Source organism: Canis lupus, chromosome 26 (genome assembly GCF_048164855.1).
Source record: "Canis lupus baileyi chromosome 26, mCanLup2.hap1, whole genome shotgun sequence".
NCBI lineage: Eukaryota > Metazoa > Chordata > Mammalia > Carnivora > Canidae > Canis > Canis lupus.
In genome coordinates, this window is record NC_132863.1 from 49,063,490 (window position 1) to 49,079,390 (window position 15,901).

General features: G+C 69.1%; 1 protein-coding gene across 7 annotated transcripts; it reads right to left on the reverse strand.

The window, feature by feature from the left end:
• Window positions 1–172: 172 nt before the first annotated feature.
• On the reverse strand, window positions 173–14,827 carry CHRNA4 (cholinergic receptor nicotinic alpha 4 subunit). Of its 7 annotated transcripts, XM_072801723.1 has the most exons (9): window positions 14,728–14,820; window positions 13,821–13,983; window positions 13,443–13,735; window positions 12,887–12,958; window positions 10,018–10,169; window positions 7,741–7,785; window positions 7,536–7,645; window positions 2,569–3,913; window positions 173–542 (listed from the first exon to the last, which is right to left on the reverse strand). In XM_072801723.1, the coding sequence occupies exons 6-9, from the start codon at window positions 7,768–7,770 to the stop codon at window positions 417–419; spliced, it is 1,611 nt and encodes a 536-aa protein (XP_072657824.1). In that variant the 5' UTR covers window positions 7,771–7,785; window positions 10,018–10,169; window positions 12,887–12,958; window positions 13,443–13,735; window positions 13,821–13,983; window positions 14,728–14,820; the 3' UTR covers window positions 173–416. The 7 variants fall into 7 exon arrangements, with proteins under 7 accessions (XP_072657824.1, XP_072657825.1, XP_072657822.1 ...); XM_072801724.1 differs by lacking the exon at window positions 13,821–13,983 and having other exon boundaries at window positions 14,728–14,827; XM_072801721.1 differs by having other exon boundaries at window positions 12,851–12,958; window positions 13,443–13,983.
• Between the last annotated feature and the right edge of the window lie 1,074 nt (window positions 14,828–15,901).

Genomic DNA, 15,901 nt, shown 5'->3' on the forward strand with positions numbered 1-15,901 from the left:
TGTGAGGGTCTGCCTCCAGGCCCTGGGGTTGTCCAAGGGAGGGTGCCAGGCCAGGGTCAGAGCCCGGGCCTCCAGGGTCCCACGGGGACGAGGGGCATCCGGGGCTGGGGGGCTGGGAGTAGTGCACCCCGGGACCGCCGGGCAGACGCGCACCCTGGGCAGGAAGCCACCGTCACCATGCTCCGGATGAACTTTAATAAGACGTGGGCGGGACTCGGCCGTCCAGGCGAGAGGCCAGCAGGGTCCCCCGGGGACAGTGGCCCTTGCCAAGGCCCCCCTGCAGGACGCAGAAACTGGGGGACAATTTGGCAGATGGCGGGACCCCACAGAACACAGCAGTCCCCGGACGGCCGGGCCCAGACCCCCGGCGAGCTCCCCAAGCCGCCGCCGGGCCTGCGGGTGCCCGCCCCGCCCCGCTAGATCATGCCAGCCAGCCAGGGGGGCAGGAAGAGGCCCGCGGTCCCCAGCAGGCAGACGATGATGAACACCCAGAGGAAGATTCGGTCGATGACCATGGCCACGTACTTCCAGTCCTCCTTCACCTGCAAACAGACACACGGGTCACCGCCCGCCCGCCGCCGCCGGCCTCCTGCCACGGGTGCCTCCTAGAGCCTGACGACCCTGAGGCGGGTTCCGTGTCCCCTCCTTGACACGGGCCAACCCCACGCGGCGACCCCCTGCCCTGAGGTGGCCGGCGGAGGGGCTCAGGGACATGGCCTGCCCAGCCGAGGCCCGCCCTCGCGGGGTCCGCCGCCACCCCGGCCGGGGGTCGGAGCTGGGCCCACCTGACCTCACCTGCCCGGGCCCCGGGGTCCAGGCTGCCTCACGGTGGAATCCGCTCTCGCTGCGACCCCCAGTTAGCAGCTGAGCACAGCGAGGCCCAGACGGGGGACGCCCACACACCCTGGCCCTCCTGGGTCGGCGGGTCTCCTAGCTCTGGCCCTAAAGCCCCTCCAGGGTGGGGGACACGAGCAGAAGGCGGGGGGGCAGGCACAGCGGGCAGGCCCCGCGTGGGGCAGAGCTGCCAGGAGCTGAGGGAGAGGCCCAGCCTGAGGTGGGTCCTGCACGCCAAGGCCAGAGGGCAGGCGGGGAGGTCACATGCCGCCCACTGAGCAGGGGCCCTGGGCCACCCACCTGGGGAAAGGCCGTGGTGCTGCCCACGTGCACCCGGGGACCCCGCGGCACAGGGGGGCTGGGGCGGGCCGCGGTCACACACCCCAGGCCCCAACCAGGCCGGCCGCTCCTCGGGCCTGGCTCCCGAGCCCCCGCCTCAGCCTCCCCGAGCCCCCGGGGACGGGAAAGGACACAGCCCGGGGCTCCGGAAGGGGTGGCAGGGTGCAGAGCGCTCTCCGCTGCCACCTTCTGCTGTTTTTTCATGGAATCCGAGACTCCCCGATGGTTTAAAACCAAGCCGACACCGGAGAGCAGGCAAGGTCACTTATAAATAAAAAGTCCGTGCAGGACCGTCCGTTCCTGGGCGGCCGAGCTGCAGCGGCCTCCGCTTTGTCTCTGGTCCCCTGCGTGCGTCCCCCACCCCGAGGATGAAAGCCTCAGGACAAAGCCGCCCGAGCCTCCGCGGCCCGTCCCCGGCCGCACTTCGCTCCCCGGGGCCTCCGCCACCCGAAGCTGGAACCAGGTCGCGGCGGCCGCACGTGCCCCGCACACAAACGAGGGGCTGGGCCCCCACCTCCGAGCACCGCCCGCCCGCCGGGCTCCCCGGGGTCCGGGTCACACCCCGAGCGGCTCAGGGCCGCTGCCCGCTGCTCAAGAGCTGCAGCAAAATGAGGTCGAGAAGCAGCTTCTCCCAGGCAGACCTTCCAGAAACCTCCAGAATGGCTCCCCTGCCTCCTGAGGTCCGGCCGGGCGTCTGGGGAAGCCGCTCAGCCACTCGCAGGGCCCCCTGGGAGGTCCAGGGCATTGACCGCGGTGGACGCAGGGACAAGGAGGAGCAGCGTCCACGTCATGGCAGGACACGGCTGACGAGGACCCGGGGGACGCCGCGGGGCAGGGGCTGGGCCCAGGGCAGCCTGCTCTCCCTCCCTCTGCCCACCCCCTGACCTGAGGGCTGCCCCCCAGCCTGGACCTTTGCAGACACCCCATGTCCCTCCTGCTGCCCGGGGTCCCTGGGGCACAGGTCCTGCAGCTCGGCCGCATTACCGCCCCTTCTCCCCAGCTTGACATGCGGGGTGCTGGCCCACTAGGCCGGGCTGTGCCCCAGACACAGCCCCTGCCCTCCCCCTCTCCCGCCCCTGCCCCGGGGTGCAGCCCCCCCATGCCTCCCCAGAGGCACTCCGGTGGCCAGCGACTTCCCAGGCCAGGCCTCCCTGTGCCTGCCGGCTCCCCGCCCTGGTGACACAGGACGCCCCTGCCCGCACCAGTCACACGGGGCCCCAGGGGCCACCGCAGGTATTGGATGCTCAGGAAGGAGGGAAAGGACGGGTGGGGGGGCTCCGGGGCCTGGCGCTGGGTGTCGGGGGCCACACCCTCCTCCCGAGAGGAAAGGAAGCAGCGTCCCCCCAGGGACAGCGCCAGGGACGCCTCCGGACTGAGCCACAGGTGGACACTTACCGAGAAGTCTGTGTCCTCCGCCTTCAGGTGGTCCGCGATGTACTGGACGCCCTCCACCGCCCGCGTCAGGGCCGGAGACAGGGGCAGGTGCCGGGGGGGCGCTTTGGTGCCCCGGGCTTTGGGCATGGCGCTCGGGGACGGCTCCTTCTTGCACCTGCATTTGCAGGGAGAGGGCTGCTCCGGGGCCGGGAGCTCGGCCGAGCTGGCCTTGAGCAAGGCCGGGGAGCCGGCCACGGGGCCCCCAGCTTCAGAGGTGGCGGCGTCCTGGGGACCGCCGTACTGGATGCTCCGGGACCGGCAGCGGACGCCGTCCTCCACCCCTTCGGGAGGGCTGGACACGTGCTGGACACTCAGGGACCGGGCTTTGGTGAGGGGGCGGCAGGAGTCAGGCGAGGGGCGGGGGCTCGCTTCCTCCGCCTCTGAGGGCCTCAGAGCAGGGGCCTGGCCCGAGGGCGACTTGCAGGCCGGCGGGGGCTTGGCCGGCTCGTCCACGGGGCCGCAGAAGGACGGGGTGCGCGAGGGGCCCCGGCTCTGGGTTCCGCTCGGGACGCCGGGCTCCCCCTCGGGCTCGGGCCAGAAGCCTGGGGCGCTGGCCATCTTGTGCATGGATTCGATGAGCCGCCTGCAGTTGTCCTTGACCACGGACGGCCGCTTCATGAAGAGCAGGCGGGGCACGACGTCCAGGAAGACCCGGCGGACCCAGGCGGGCATGGTGTGCGTGCGCGGCGAGCGGTGGTGCACGTTGAGCACGAAGACCGTGATGACGATGGACAGCGTGACGAAGATCATGGTGAAGAGCAGGTACTCGCCAATGAGCGGGATGACCAGCGAGGTGGAGGGGATGATCTCGGTGATGAGCAGCAGGAAGACGGTGAGCGAGAGCAGCACGGAGATGCACAGCGTGATCTTCTCGCCGCACTCCGACGGCAGGTAGAAGACGAGCACGGTGAGGCAGGAGATGAGCAGGCAGGGGATGATGAGGTTGATGGTGTAGAAGAGCGGCAGGCGCCGGATGACGAAGGCGTAGGTGATGTCCGGGTAGACCTCGGCGCAGCACTCGTACTTCCTGGTGTTGTAGGTGCCCACGGCGTCCACGATGACCCACTCGCCGCTCTCCCACAGGTCCAGCTGGTCCACGCGGCTGTGCATGCTCACCAGGTCTATCTTGGCCTTGTCGTACGTCCAGGACCCGAACTTCATGGTGCAGTTCTGCTGGTCGAACGGGAAGAAGGTGACGTCGATGCTGCACGAGCTCTTGTAGATGGCGGGGGGTGTCCACTGGACCCGCCCGTCGTAGAAGAGGTGGGCCTTGGTCAGGTGGGTGACTGCAAAGTCCCCGTCCGCGCTGCGCAGGAAGAGAGGGGCGTGAGACCCACCCGCACCGCCGCCCAGCTCTCTCGCACATTCTCGCTTCACAGGGGAGCAAAGAAAGGCAGGCCACCGGCCAGAGACGGGGCCCGGGGGCTGGCGGGTGGTCCCGGGCGCGTCACCCATCGCCCCCGCTCATCGCGCTGCCCTCACGGCCCACGCCGCCCCTGACACAGCCGCTTGTTGGTGACCATGGTGGTTGCTCGGCGGGTCGGGCAGGGACCGGGGCCGTGCACCTACCAGCACCAAGGGAGGAGGCGCCTGGTCCCTTCCTGTCCGGGAGCTGGGAACCAGCGGGCAGCCTGGAAGGGCCTGAGGTCAGGGGGCTCCTGTCCTCGGCGCGACTCTGCAGACGGAGCCCCACGCTCTCCTGCCCCTCGGCCCAGGGCGGAAGGCAGGGGGATGGCTCCTCAGAGGGGCTCGGCGCCCACCACATCCCCATGTCCTGTCCCGGTGGGCTGGGGGCCGAGCAGCCCCTCCTGGGACCCAGCACAGCCCGCCTGGACGCTCATGCCATGCAGACGTGAGGACACGGGCATGACAGTGGCTGCCGGGCAGCACGCCGCGGAACTTTGCCAGGTCCCCCGGGACAGAGCCGAATGCCCTGCGGGCCACCCTGGGGGCCGAGCAGCCCCGCGTCCCGCCACAGACCTAGCGTGCCAACACCTCCAAGCACCTTCAGTGCTCTCTCTGCATTATCCCCCCGGCGTGCGGCTCGAGCTCGGGGGAGACCCCAGGCCACCTGAGCAGGAAGGACAGGGCCCCTCCGGCCACCCGCCCTCAGCCTCGGGGTGTTGGTGCCGTCCGGGGCCAGGTGGGTGGCAGGCTGCAGGGCTGCCGGCCCTGGCCCCGGGCTTCCCTCGGTGCCCCCACAAGGACACGCACGGCCGGCACATGGGAGCCCAGGGACCCCTGCTAGCAGCCACCACCCCGAGCCCTCACCCCTCACCCCTCAAGGGCTCCGAGAGTCGGCCCGGCCCTGCTGCGCAGCCAGAAGCCCCTGGTGCCAGTCGGGGTCCCCAGCAGGTGTAAGCTGAGCTGTCCGTTGCCCATGGGTGGGGCCCACGGCGGAGGTGGTCGCTGGTCCCATGGCTCGGCTCTAAAGCACTGCTGGCTAACCTCCCCACGGCCTCACGAGCCCCAAGGACAGCACCCACGTGCCCCACGCCGCCTTGGCACAACCCAGGGGCACCGCCGCTGAGCCAGGGAAGCTGCCCGGCCGGGCCCCAGTCCACCCTGGCTGCCAACTGCTCCCCTGGATGTGAGTCAGGTGCCCCACCACGGCCTCAGAACCTGGCCTTCCGAGCTGCCCGCACCCCTGCCTCCCACACCCACCACAGCCTAGAAGCCCCCAGCCCAGGGGCCACCTCCCCACGCCTGACATCCAGCTCAGAGGCCCCCCATGGCTTCCGTGCCGATCCGGTCCTATGACCTCCACGAGCCCTTCTGCGCTGACGTCTAGGTCGGCGGCAGGCGGAGACCTGCAAATGCATCCACGGAGGAGCGGCAGGGGCTGTCCACTCGGGACCCACAGCTGGACTGAGCGTGAGACTGAGGCTCTCAGGGGGGTGCAGGACCGTCCCCCTAGCAACATCGCTCCAAACCCACAGCCTTGCCCTCTGAGGCACAAAGCAGACGAGCAAACATGGCTCAGCAAACATTCTGCAGGGAGATGAGAGGCTCCAGTCAGCGGCGCGAGCCCAGGTAGCCCAGATGCCCCAGGAAAGGCAGGGAATGTTCCAGAAGTTCACTAAAAGCAGCCCCAGGACTGGGAATCTGTGCCTGGGTCTCAGGGGTTCAATGCCACAGACAGGACGAGAGTTTTCTCCTGGTGCACAGCCCGCCGTGGCCCATGGCCGTGGCCCCTGCCCCGTGCCCCCAGCCTGGACCTGGCCCAGATCCCCAAGACGCCTCTCAGGAGGGCGTCCGCCCCGGGACTTGAGGTCTGGACCTGCGGGCAGACGCTCCCCGTGACGCAGCATCTCGCGTCCACCTCCCACTTGCTCTCGGAAGGCAGCCGAGCGGCCGATCTCACCCGGGGCCTGGGTTCGAGGCCCCAGCCGGGCGGGCTGAGGCGCGGGGCAGGGGAGAAGGCGCTGGGATGAAGGGGCGCACCTCGAGCACGTCCGGCCTCGGCCCTGGAGCTGCGGCCCCAGCAGAGCAGAGGAGCCTTCCTGGCCCCGGGAAGCCCCGTCCGCGGGGCTGTGGGAGGCCTCGCGAGACCCTCGGCCCCAAGTGGACAGCAGGGCCGCGCATGCACAGCCTCCAACCGGGGTCCCCGCAGCCATTGGATAAGCCAGCAGCCGGGCTGACCGCCTGACCCCCCTCAAGCCCACGGCGGCCTGGTCAGCAGCTCCCTGCTGCCCCTGGACACGGGCCCGCTGGTGGCTGTGGCCCGGCCAGCGTTGGCCCCCGCTCGGGACCGTCCCCAGACAGCATCTATGCCGACCCCGACCCACGGGGGCTTGTGAGGCAGCTACCCCGCTCTCTGGGCCGCGGTCCCGGGGTCCGTCCGGGTCCCACGCTGCTTCTCAGCCGGCACCGTGTGCCCAGGGGGGAAGAGCTCGCGCCGCAGCACGATGCTCCCGGCGTCCCAGGACCATGACGCCACTACGGGGTCTCTGAATCAGCCCCTCCGGGAAATGGGTGCTGGGGCGGGGGGCGTGGAGCCCAGGAAGGCTGGGGCGGCGGGGGCCCCCAGGCTGGCGGTTGGGGGGCTGGTTGCAGAGAGCAGGGAGCCTGCCCTGAGGGAAGAGCAGCTCACGGAGCAGACCCCCCCACGCAGCCCGAAAACCATCAAGCTCTCCCCGCGGCCATTCCTGGAATCAGTTCTGTTGGGAGAGGAGCCCAGTGGTTGTTAATCAAATAGCAGCGCTTTATAGGTCAGGCCCAGCGCCCGGGGCCTGGGGGGCGGGGGGGGGGGCGGCCAGGGACCTGAGTGCTTCCATCTGCTTGATCTCTGAGCCCCGGGCGCTGCTGGCCGGGCAGGGACTCGTGGGACGCGGGGACACAGGAGGGCCCGGGAGCCCCCAGCAGGGGTCGGGGGAAGGACAACCGCAGCCCCTCGGCCTCGGCCACGCCCCGCCAAACGCGGGCTTCCCGGCACAGAATAAGCCGCGGACGTGAGCGGATTCAGAAGCCGCCGCGGCCCCCGGAGGCTGCGCGCTCGGAGCCGAGCGTGACCGAAGGGGCCGGGGAGGGGCCTGGGCCGGGGAGAGGTCCCCAAGGCCGGTGGGGGGGGCGGGGGGGTGAGTCTGGGAGCTTCCTGTGGGGAGGATGGTGCCCCCCCCTCACTGGCGGGGACGGACCCCAAGACCCGGCCCACGCTGCACCAGGGCCCGGCCCCTGCCGCCCCCTAGACCCTCCGCCCCCTCCGCCCCCTCCGCCCCTCCCTGCTCCCTCCTCTCCCTTCCAGAGGCTTCAGCACTGGCTCCCGAGGGTGGAAGGGGGAGGGGGAGGGGGAGGGGAGGAGGAGGGCGGGCGAGCCCACACAACCCCGCCTCCTGCTCACGCCTGGATCCCCTGCGTCACCGCACGTGGACACAGGTGCCTGCTGCCCCAACCGCTGACCTCCCCCCCGCTGACCTCCCGGGGCTCACTTGTTGTAGAGGACGATGTCCGGCCGCCAGATGAGCTCAGAGGGGATGCGGATGGAGGTGACGTTCTCGTAATCGGCAGGGTCCCAGCGCAGCTTATAGTCGTGCCACTCCTGGGCCAGGGCAGGGGGAGGCCGCGGTGAGGGGAGGGCGGGGGGGGGTGCGGGGAGGAACCAGGGGTGGAGGCCCCCCATCCCTGCTCACTCACCTGCTTCACCCACACGTTGGTGGTCATCATTTGGTTCTTCTCATCCTAGGACACAAAGGTCAAGGGCAGCTGTGACCCCCAGGTGTGTCTCTCCCCCTCCCTTTCTCTTTCTCCCTCCCTCTCCCTCTTCCTCTCCTTCCCCATCTCTCTCTCTCTCTCTCTTTCTCCCAGCCCTGAGTTTCTTCGCCCACAAAGACAGGCCTCAGTTGAACATGGGGAACAGGTGACCCCAGGAAGGAGTGAGTCCCTCATCCTGGAGGCAACCAAGCGCAGATGGTCAGCCTGAGGGGACGCAGAGGCAAGAAGAAGGACCCTGAAACTTTCCAGGACAGTGGGGACACGGCTTGTCTGACTTCGCTGGTGGCCCGGGGCCTGGCCCTCCCCCAGCTACGGTCAGATGAGTGGGGTGCACAGATGGCCCCCAAGCTGCTGGGGGAGCGCCTCCCTCCTGGACCCCTGCCCTCCTGGGTGGCCCCCCCGGCTGGTCTGCAGGCTCCTAGGGGAGCAAGTACCTGCCCCTCCTGCTGCCAGGAACACGACCTTGGGATGCACAAGGTCCCACCCGCTCAGCCGGAGACAGCGGCCCTTTTAGGGCCTTTAGGACAGGGGGGGCCAGGGCCTTGGGACCCTGAGGTGGATGAGTAAGGGGCTGGAACGGGGAGGTGGAAGCAGGAGACCCACTGGCTCCATCTCAGCCACCGTGGGGTCACCCATCCATGTGGGGAGGTGGACCACACGCGCTGGGAAGTCCCGACCAGCCAGTGTCCCCACTGACCCCCGACTCCCGCTGGTTAGTGGGGCATCTGACAGTGTCTGCGGGGGAGCACGACAGGCCGTCCCCCAGGCGGTGAGAGCCCAGCACGTGCTGAGGCCTTTGGGAGGACACGAGACCACGCAGGGACACGGGGCCTGAAGGGACGGGAGCCTCGGGGTCTTCACACCCCCTCCATGGGATCCGTGGGGGCTGAACGCCAGCCTCTGGGAGCCACAGCCACACCCCAGCCCCCCGGGCACCCACTGGAGAGGGGCTGGCCCTTGGGGGAGAGGAGCGCCCGCCACCCACAGAGGCCTCCTCCAGAGAGCAGCTGCCCGCGGCTCTGCCCCACGGGGAGGGGGCTGCACAGGGGTGGGGGTCGTGCCCATCACGGCCCAAGCTTTCCCCTTCACGGCCCAGGACCAGGAACGCAGGCCACCGGGCAAGACCACCGAAGCCAAAGAAATCCAGGGGGCCATCGAACGGGATCGGCGTCCAGGGCCTACACGGGCCGGGGGGACCGGGGGGTCTTGTGCCCCAAAGGCGCAGGTCTGGGCCCTGCCCTCCCACTTCCCCCAGGGGACGAGGACAAGCTCCCGGTCGGCCAGTTCAGGGAGGGGGGAACGAGGCCTCTTGCCACACCAGGCCCTGCCCTTGACCCTGCCTCCCCTGAGCACCCAGGGTGGGCCACCCAGCGGCCTGAGCACGTGCCCCACCCCAGCTCCGCGGGCCCAGCTCCGAGGGGCAGGGCCCGGCCCGCTTCCCAGGCCCAGAAGCACCCGGATTCCCGGCTCCCTGAGGCCATGCGCTCGCCCCGCCTGGACACAGGCCCTGCAAACGGACAGCGTGCACCACCCTGACCACCCACAGACGTGCCGCGGGCCTCGGGCCACCGCCCAGGACGTGTGGAGGCCGCTCAGCAGCTGGCACACGCGGCCCGGGCACGGCCTGCCCCCGCTCCATGCACACGGCCTGCATGAGGCGGCGCGGGAAGGGGACCAGCCCCGAGGGGCCCAGGGGAAGGCCAGTCGCTGCAGCCGCAAGAGCTCCGGGGGCACAGTCCCGCCACCGCTTCCGGCCACGTCTGCAAAGCCCAGCGGGTTCGGAGCGCTGCACCCCAGGCGCCAGGAGCACAGGGCAGGGCCCCCTCGACGCCCAGGTCCAGGAGGCCTGAAGGTGCCAGTCGGGACACCACTGAGGACAGAGCGACCGGTGTCCCCTCACAGGGCCACATACGGCCCTGCTGTCCATGCAGGGGGCCGTGAGCCTGCTCCCGGGGGCCCCCCAGATGCGGTTCAGCGCAGCTCACAGGTGAGGAGCCCGGGGCACACCCGGTACCACGGCGGTGCCCGAGTGCCATCAGGGCCTGCCGGCCGCCCCCTCCTCAGGCTCCTCCACGGGGGCGCCTGGGTGGTTGGGCGCCAGGCCCGCCTCCCCTCACGCGGGGGTGCTCCCCAGGGCGAGCCTCTGCTGCTGCGGGGACGCCGAGGCTCCGAGCAGCCCGCTCTGCCCCCCGCACCTACCACGTCAATGAGCTGCGCGATGGACAGCCCGAAGTGGACAAGGACCACGTCGGAGATGTTGGCCACGGGCCGGGACCACTTGTTGTAGCCAGAGAAAAGCGTCTTCAGCAGCCGTTCCTCCGCGTGGGCCCGGGTCTCCACGTGGCTGCTCACTGTGGGGACAGAGGGTGGCAGGTGTCCAGGCGGGACGACCAGCCCTGGCTTCCTTCCAGTTCCACCCACTTCAGGACATTTGCACATCCTGCCCCAGCCCTGGCCTCCGTTTCCCTCCTGTCCTCTGGGTGGAAGCGTAACCTCCTCAGGGAAGCCCTTCCAGACCCCTCAGCCGCCCGCACCGCACCCCAGATACAGACAACGGAGCTGCTGAGTGCTGACGCGGCTTACTCTCACCAGACGGGCCTTCGGGAAGGAGGGGCTGAATCTGCAGCTACTAGCTGACTTCTGAAAACCTTGCCTGGACGCCCAAGGTGAGGGTAACCGCAGGACTCCCGGAGTGGGGGCAGCCCCGGGTGGGGGGGAGGCGGGGAGAGGGGGCCCAGACTGGGTGGGGGTGAGAGCCTGCTTCCTGGGGCTGCAGCAGCCCTGACTGATCACCCAGGACCCCCTGTTCTCTGACAGCCTGCCATGCGTCAGGGGTGACCCCACGCACTCTGCTTCCTGGGGAGGGGCCGCTCTGGTCCAGGCCAGCCCCCTGGACCCCTGTCCCCGGGTTGCTACATCAGGAAGGGATTTGGGGAGGAGAACAGGGTCCAGGTGCCTGCCCCTGGAGCGGCCCTGCTCACCGTGAGTCCCGCATGGGGTGCTAAGGGGGGTGCACAAGTGCCCTAGGTCATTGTTAGTCCCCCCACCCTTCACTCCGCCCCCAACCTTATTCTTCCGGTCGGGGACCACTCCTCCCTGGGGAGGCCGAGCGCCCAGATTCCCTCCATCGCCCACGACCAGCCCAGGGATGGGGGCGCGGGTGGGGGGCTGGGGGAGCTGGGGCTGCAGCTGTCCCGGGAGCCTGGGGGCACAGAGCAGGGGCGGGGGGTGCCGCCAGGGTTGGAAGCCCCCTCTGCTCCCCCAAACCGGGAGGCGGCTGGGGTGTCTGCAGGGAAATCTGCCTGAGGGATGAAGAGGGGAGCGACGGCCCGCCTCTCTCCGCCCAACTTGGAGCTGCCGGGTCCAGCTCCCCAAAGGGCCGCCCCCGCCCCCACCAGCCCCTCTCCCGGCTCCGGCTCCGGCCCGGCCCGTTAACTCCCTCCTGGCCCGGCTGCCCCGCAGGACAGCCTCCGCGTCTGGGGGCGGGGGGCTCCGCGGCCAACCGGCTGCGCGCACCCGCGGCTCGGGACCGCAGCCCGGGCCTCCCCCCCTTGGGCCGAGGTCCGAGGCCGCCCTGACGGGGAAACGGGGCCCGCCCGGCGCCCCGGAACTCACCGGGCAGGAAGCCGGCCCCCAGCAGCAGCAGCAGCGCCGGCAGCGGCGGCGGCGGCGCCCCGGGGCCCCCGAGCTCCATGGCGCACCGAGCGGGCTCTAGACGCGGGCGGCTCCCGGCTCCGCCGCGGCCCCGCTCCCAGCCCCGCGCGCGCCCAACTTCATGCCCCCGCGCCGGCCGCTCCGTCCGTCCGTCCGTCCGTCCGCGCTCCTCCCGCGGGGCGCGGCGGCGGCGACCCGGCCGGGAGCACCGGGCTGTGGGCTCAGCGCGCGGCCCCGCCCGGCCCTGCCCGCCTCCAGCCGCCGAGGAGGGGGAGGGGGAGGGGGGAGGGAGGAGGGGAGCGGGGAGGGGGAGGGGAAGCGGGCGGGACGCGGGGGCGAGGGCGGGGCAGACCACCCGCCTGGAGGGGGCGGAGGCCGCTCGGCCCGCAAAGTTTCCGGGTCCGGGGCCGGGGAGGAGCGGGCCGCGGCGGGCGGCTGTCACTGCGAGCGCCCGGGGCCGTCCTGGCGCGCCGGCTCGGACCCGGCACTCCGACCTCCGCGCCCCGCCCAGCCCCGCGCCCCCCGCCGCCCGCCGGGTGGGCACGCGCACCCCGGCCCGGGCGCCCCGCAGGCGCCGGGTTAACCCCATCGCCCCCGCCCGCGTCGCAGGTTGGAAACCACAAGCCCCTCGTCTGCGTCCCCGGCGAGGCGGGGAGGACCACGGCGGTCGGCCTGGCCCCCGCGGACGGGAAAGCGGCCGGTGGGGAGCCCAGGCGTCCTGGGCACCCCCGGGGGGAGGGCGAAGCGGCTCCGCAGCCCCGATCCGCCCGGCCCCGCGCTGTGGACACGCTGAGAGGCGGAGGGGCAGGGTCTCGGCGGCTGCGGGGCGCCCGCTGAGCCCGCGCTGCCCTGGTGGGGGCTCTGCCCAGGTGGGTGCAGGTGGCCGCCGGCCGCGCCAGGTGCCCGAGGCCGGCGGGGAGTGGCCGCTTTGTGCGCGCAGCCCGGGTCTGCGGCGAGGAGAGGGCGCCGATCGGCAGAAACACCCGCGGCCACCGCTGCGCCGGGGCCCAGAGCCCCCACTCGGACACCCCGGGCACCCGGGTCAGCGATGCGCGCAGAGCCGAGGCTGCAGACGTCCGCGCCCGCCCTTGAAGGGGCACCATGTCTGCCAGGAACCCCTGCCTCCCTCCCCACGCGGCGCACACGCGGGGGCGCTCGGGGTCACAGGCAGCAATCCCAGGGGCTCCTCCCCCCTCCATCTCCGCAGACCCCTCCCAGCTGGCCTCCCTCCCCCAATCTCCTGCCCCTCCCCGACCCCCTCGCCTCCCCATGTCTCCTTCCCCTCCCCCCCTTTCCCTCCCCACTCTCCTGCCCCACCCCCATCACCCCCTGCCCCTCCCCTCCCCATCTCTCCTGCCCCCCTAACCCCCCAGCCCACCTGCACTCCAGGTTGAGCTCTTCACACCTAACACACCTGCTCTGAGACCTCCAGGGCCGGCCTCAGCAGTGATAGGCAGTTACCCTATTCCATGGGCTCCTATTCTCCCTGCATCGGGATGAGGAGGTAGATGCACAGAGAGGTTAGGCCACATGCCCAAGGTCACGCAACAGGTACAGGGTTTCCAACCCAGCCCACCTGGCTTCAGGACCTTCAGTCCTTGGGCAGAGCGTGTCCCAGGACTGGCCTGTGGCCCTTCCTGAGATGTCCTCCTGGTAGCACCCCACAGTCTGTCATTTCCTGGGGCCAAGGGAAGCCTGGACTGCCTTGCCCAGCACATGGCTCTCCCTCAGAGACCCCCACGGACCCCGGGCCTGGTCTGGTTGGTGTCCTGTTCCTGCAGGTAGGACCCCTCACACCTCCCTCTTCCTTTTCACAGCCAGCAGCCCCCAGCAGCCCCCCAGCAGTGCCAGACCCTGGATTCCTCCAGAATCTCCACAAGCCAGCTCCACGCTCATCATGAGAAGGTTCACCGAAGCTGATCAGAGTTGGATCGACCCAGGGGTGGTGCACAGCTGGGCCCATGCCTCACCTGGAGCAGGCAAAGGCCTCCTCCTCCTCCCCAGGAGACAGGCCACAGGAGGCTCAGAACCTGCCAGAGGCTCCCACTCAGAGAGGGGACCAGGGAGGGGACAAGTGCAGCAGTTGGGAGAAGCCGTACGTAGCCGTAGCCCGTTTTCACGTCCGGGCTAGCGAAGTCCCCTGTGCTGCCCCAGAATGGCCCTGCTTGGCCGTCCTAGAGCCAATTCCATATTCCTTGGATAGTAACAAGGTCGCCCGTACTCAGGGTCCTTCCGGGAGCCTCTTCCAACCATCTCAGCATCCCTGTGAAGGAGAGGTCACATGACACTCGTTTGTCGACCTAGGAAGGGGAGCCATACACGGGCTTGTCACCAGCTGATGAAGTGACCTTTGCTTTGTCCCATTGTCCCGCCGTAGCAAACATGACACCTCTGGGGATGAGAAGCAATTATTCCTCAGGACTTGGTAAAGTTGGGGCTCTTGCAGTTGTCAGGCTGGGGTCAGATGAGAAAGGTTGGGCATAGGGGGCTGGGCCAATCTGTGAAGGCTTCCTGGAAGAAGGAGCACACAGGAATGTAGTTTCAAAGACTCCTGAGGAGGCTCCAGCCAGGCCCCCAGCCCCGGGCAACGGTTTGGAGTCAGCCTTGTCTCCTGGCCCGCAGCAGGTGCCAGAATGGCTTCGGGGCGGGCGCAGGGAGAGATCCCTTGGCTCTGGGCAGGGGCCTGCAGCAGTTCGCAGGCCAAGTCAGCTCTACCTCCTTTCCCTTCATCTCGACCAGCTCCAGCGGCCAGGAGGGTGGCTCTTGATGGCCATTCCTATGGGCGAATCCAGGCAGGGGCCCAGCGGAGGCCAGCAGGCCCGTCTCCCTGGTGCCCGGGGCCAGGCTCTGGCGGACTGGGCCCCGTGGCTGGCGTGCGCACGCTCACGCACATCTGTCCAACCTCATTTGGCTTTCCCTGCAGATTTGCTAATGCAGCAAGATTAATCGGGTCTAACTCATTAATTTGCCAGGCCCTCCCTCCCCACCTGCACCCGCTGGAAAGCCCTCCTTGCGGGAGCCTAGAAATCATCATCGTAGCGGAATTAGACTTACTCCAGGCCCAGCCCTCCAGCTGCTCTTCAGACTGCTGTCTCAGTGGAAAGGAAAAGCCCCAATTGACAAACAAATGAGACCAGCCCTGTGTCACACAGCCTTTGTGGCAGGAGCCCTGTGTCCTCGAGGGTGATCCCCGGTGGGGGCCAAGGGGAGGAAGGATGTGGGGCTGGGTCCTCCAAGACCCCTCCCCAGACTCACCCCCAGCCAGTGTCGGCCAACACCAAGGACTGCTACCGGCAAAAGTGGAAGGTCATCTCTGCAGGAGCAGCCTGGCCCCCTCCTTCCCGTGGCCCTCTCCACTCTCCACCCTGTCCCAAGGACATCTCCATGGTAACCAGTTGGTGGCAGAAACAGGGATTTGAATTAAAGGTGGGAGATTCAGCGGGGCGCCCAGTCCCAGCAGCACGGAGAAAGAGGCATCCAGGCCCCACCTTGATGGGGGCTGGGACGGGTCCATCAGGAGCAGGACCTAGGGGGCTCCAGGGGACCCCAGTGAGAAGGGGGCAGCGCTGGCAAGCTCAGCCTGAATGTGGGGGTCCAGCATGTACCCCCACGACCCTAGGAGACCTCCAACCTTTCACGAACCACATCCTCCATCACACCCCAGGCGACACCGTGCCTGATGTCTCTCCGTTCTTTCTAGGGTCAGCAGATCCTTCAAAACCCAAATACCCCTGAGGAAGGGGGCACACAAAAAGTACAGTCAGTGCTCCACTGTGAAGGAACATTTCGGAGGTGTTTTCCCTTGCTCCCCCACAATCTACCCCAAAGCTAGGCTTTGTTTCTCTCCCTAGGACTCCTCACCACCAGATGGTGGTCACCACCAGGGTCTCCCCCGACCCTGCACCTCTGCCAATAAAGTAAGTTCAGAGGGAAGGTTGTAGGCTTTGTACAGTGTCTGGCTTTTAGTACAGTCTGGGTAAACATGTTAAATGCAAGGATGAATGGATGGGTGGATGGTGGAGGGTGGGTGGAGAGTGGATGGTGGGGGGTGGATGGTAGGTGGGTGGAGGGTGGAGGGTGGAGGATGGGTGGTGGATGGGTGGATGGATACCTATCAAAGGGCATAAGGAAAGCCAGGCCCAGAGTGGGCCCCAGTTGCGCCTCCCATCGACCCCACTGTGGCCTGGCCCCTATACACTCAGGCTGAGAGGATTTAGGTGTTTGGGGTTGGTCCTGGGCTCACGGGCAGGTGACATCTGCCTGGAGGGAGGAGTGGTCAGGCAGGAGCAAGGACGCTGGGAATGGGGGACCCCTTTCACCTCATTGATTCCCTGTCATCCATCAGGAGGGAGACAGGAGTGAATCAGGATTTAGTGGCTCTCACTGGGCCTGGCAAGGCCCCCCGCCCTCAGGTCGGGGGTCGTGCCTG

Excerpts from the sequence above, each read along its gene's own strand:
- CHRNA4 (XM_072801720.1), bottom strand. The coding sequence starts at position 11,512 with ATGGAGCTCGGGGGCCCCGGGGCGCCGCCGCCGCCGCTGCCGGCGCTG. Across the intron at positions 10,170-11,433 it reads GGGGGCCGGCTTCCTGCCCG|TGAGCAGCCACGTGGAGACC; the intron begins GTGAGTTCCGGG and ends CTGTCCCCACAG. Across the intron at positions 7,646-7,740 it reads CCAACGTGTGGGTGAAGCAG|GAGTGGCACGACTATAAGCT; the intron begins GTGAGTGAGCAG and ends GCCCTGGCCCAG.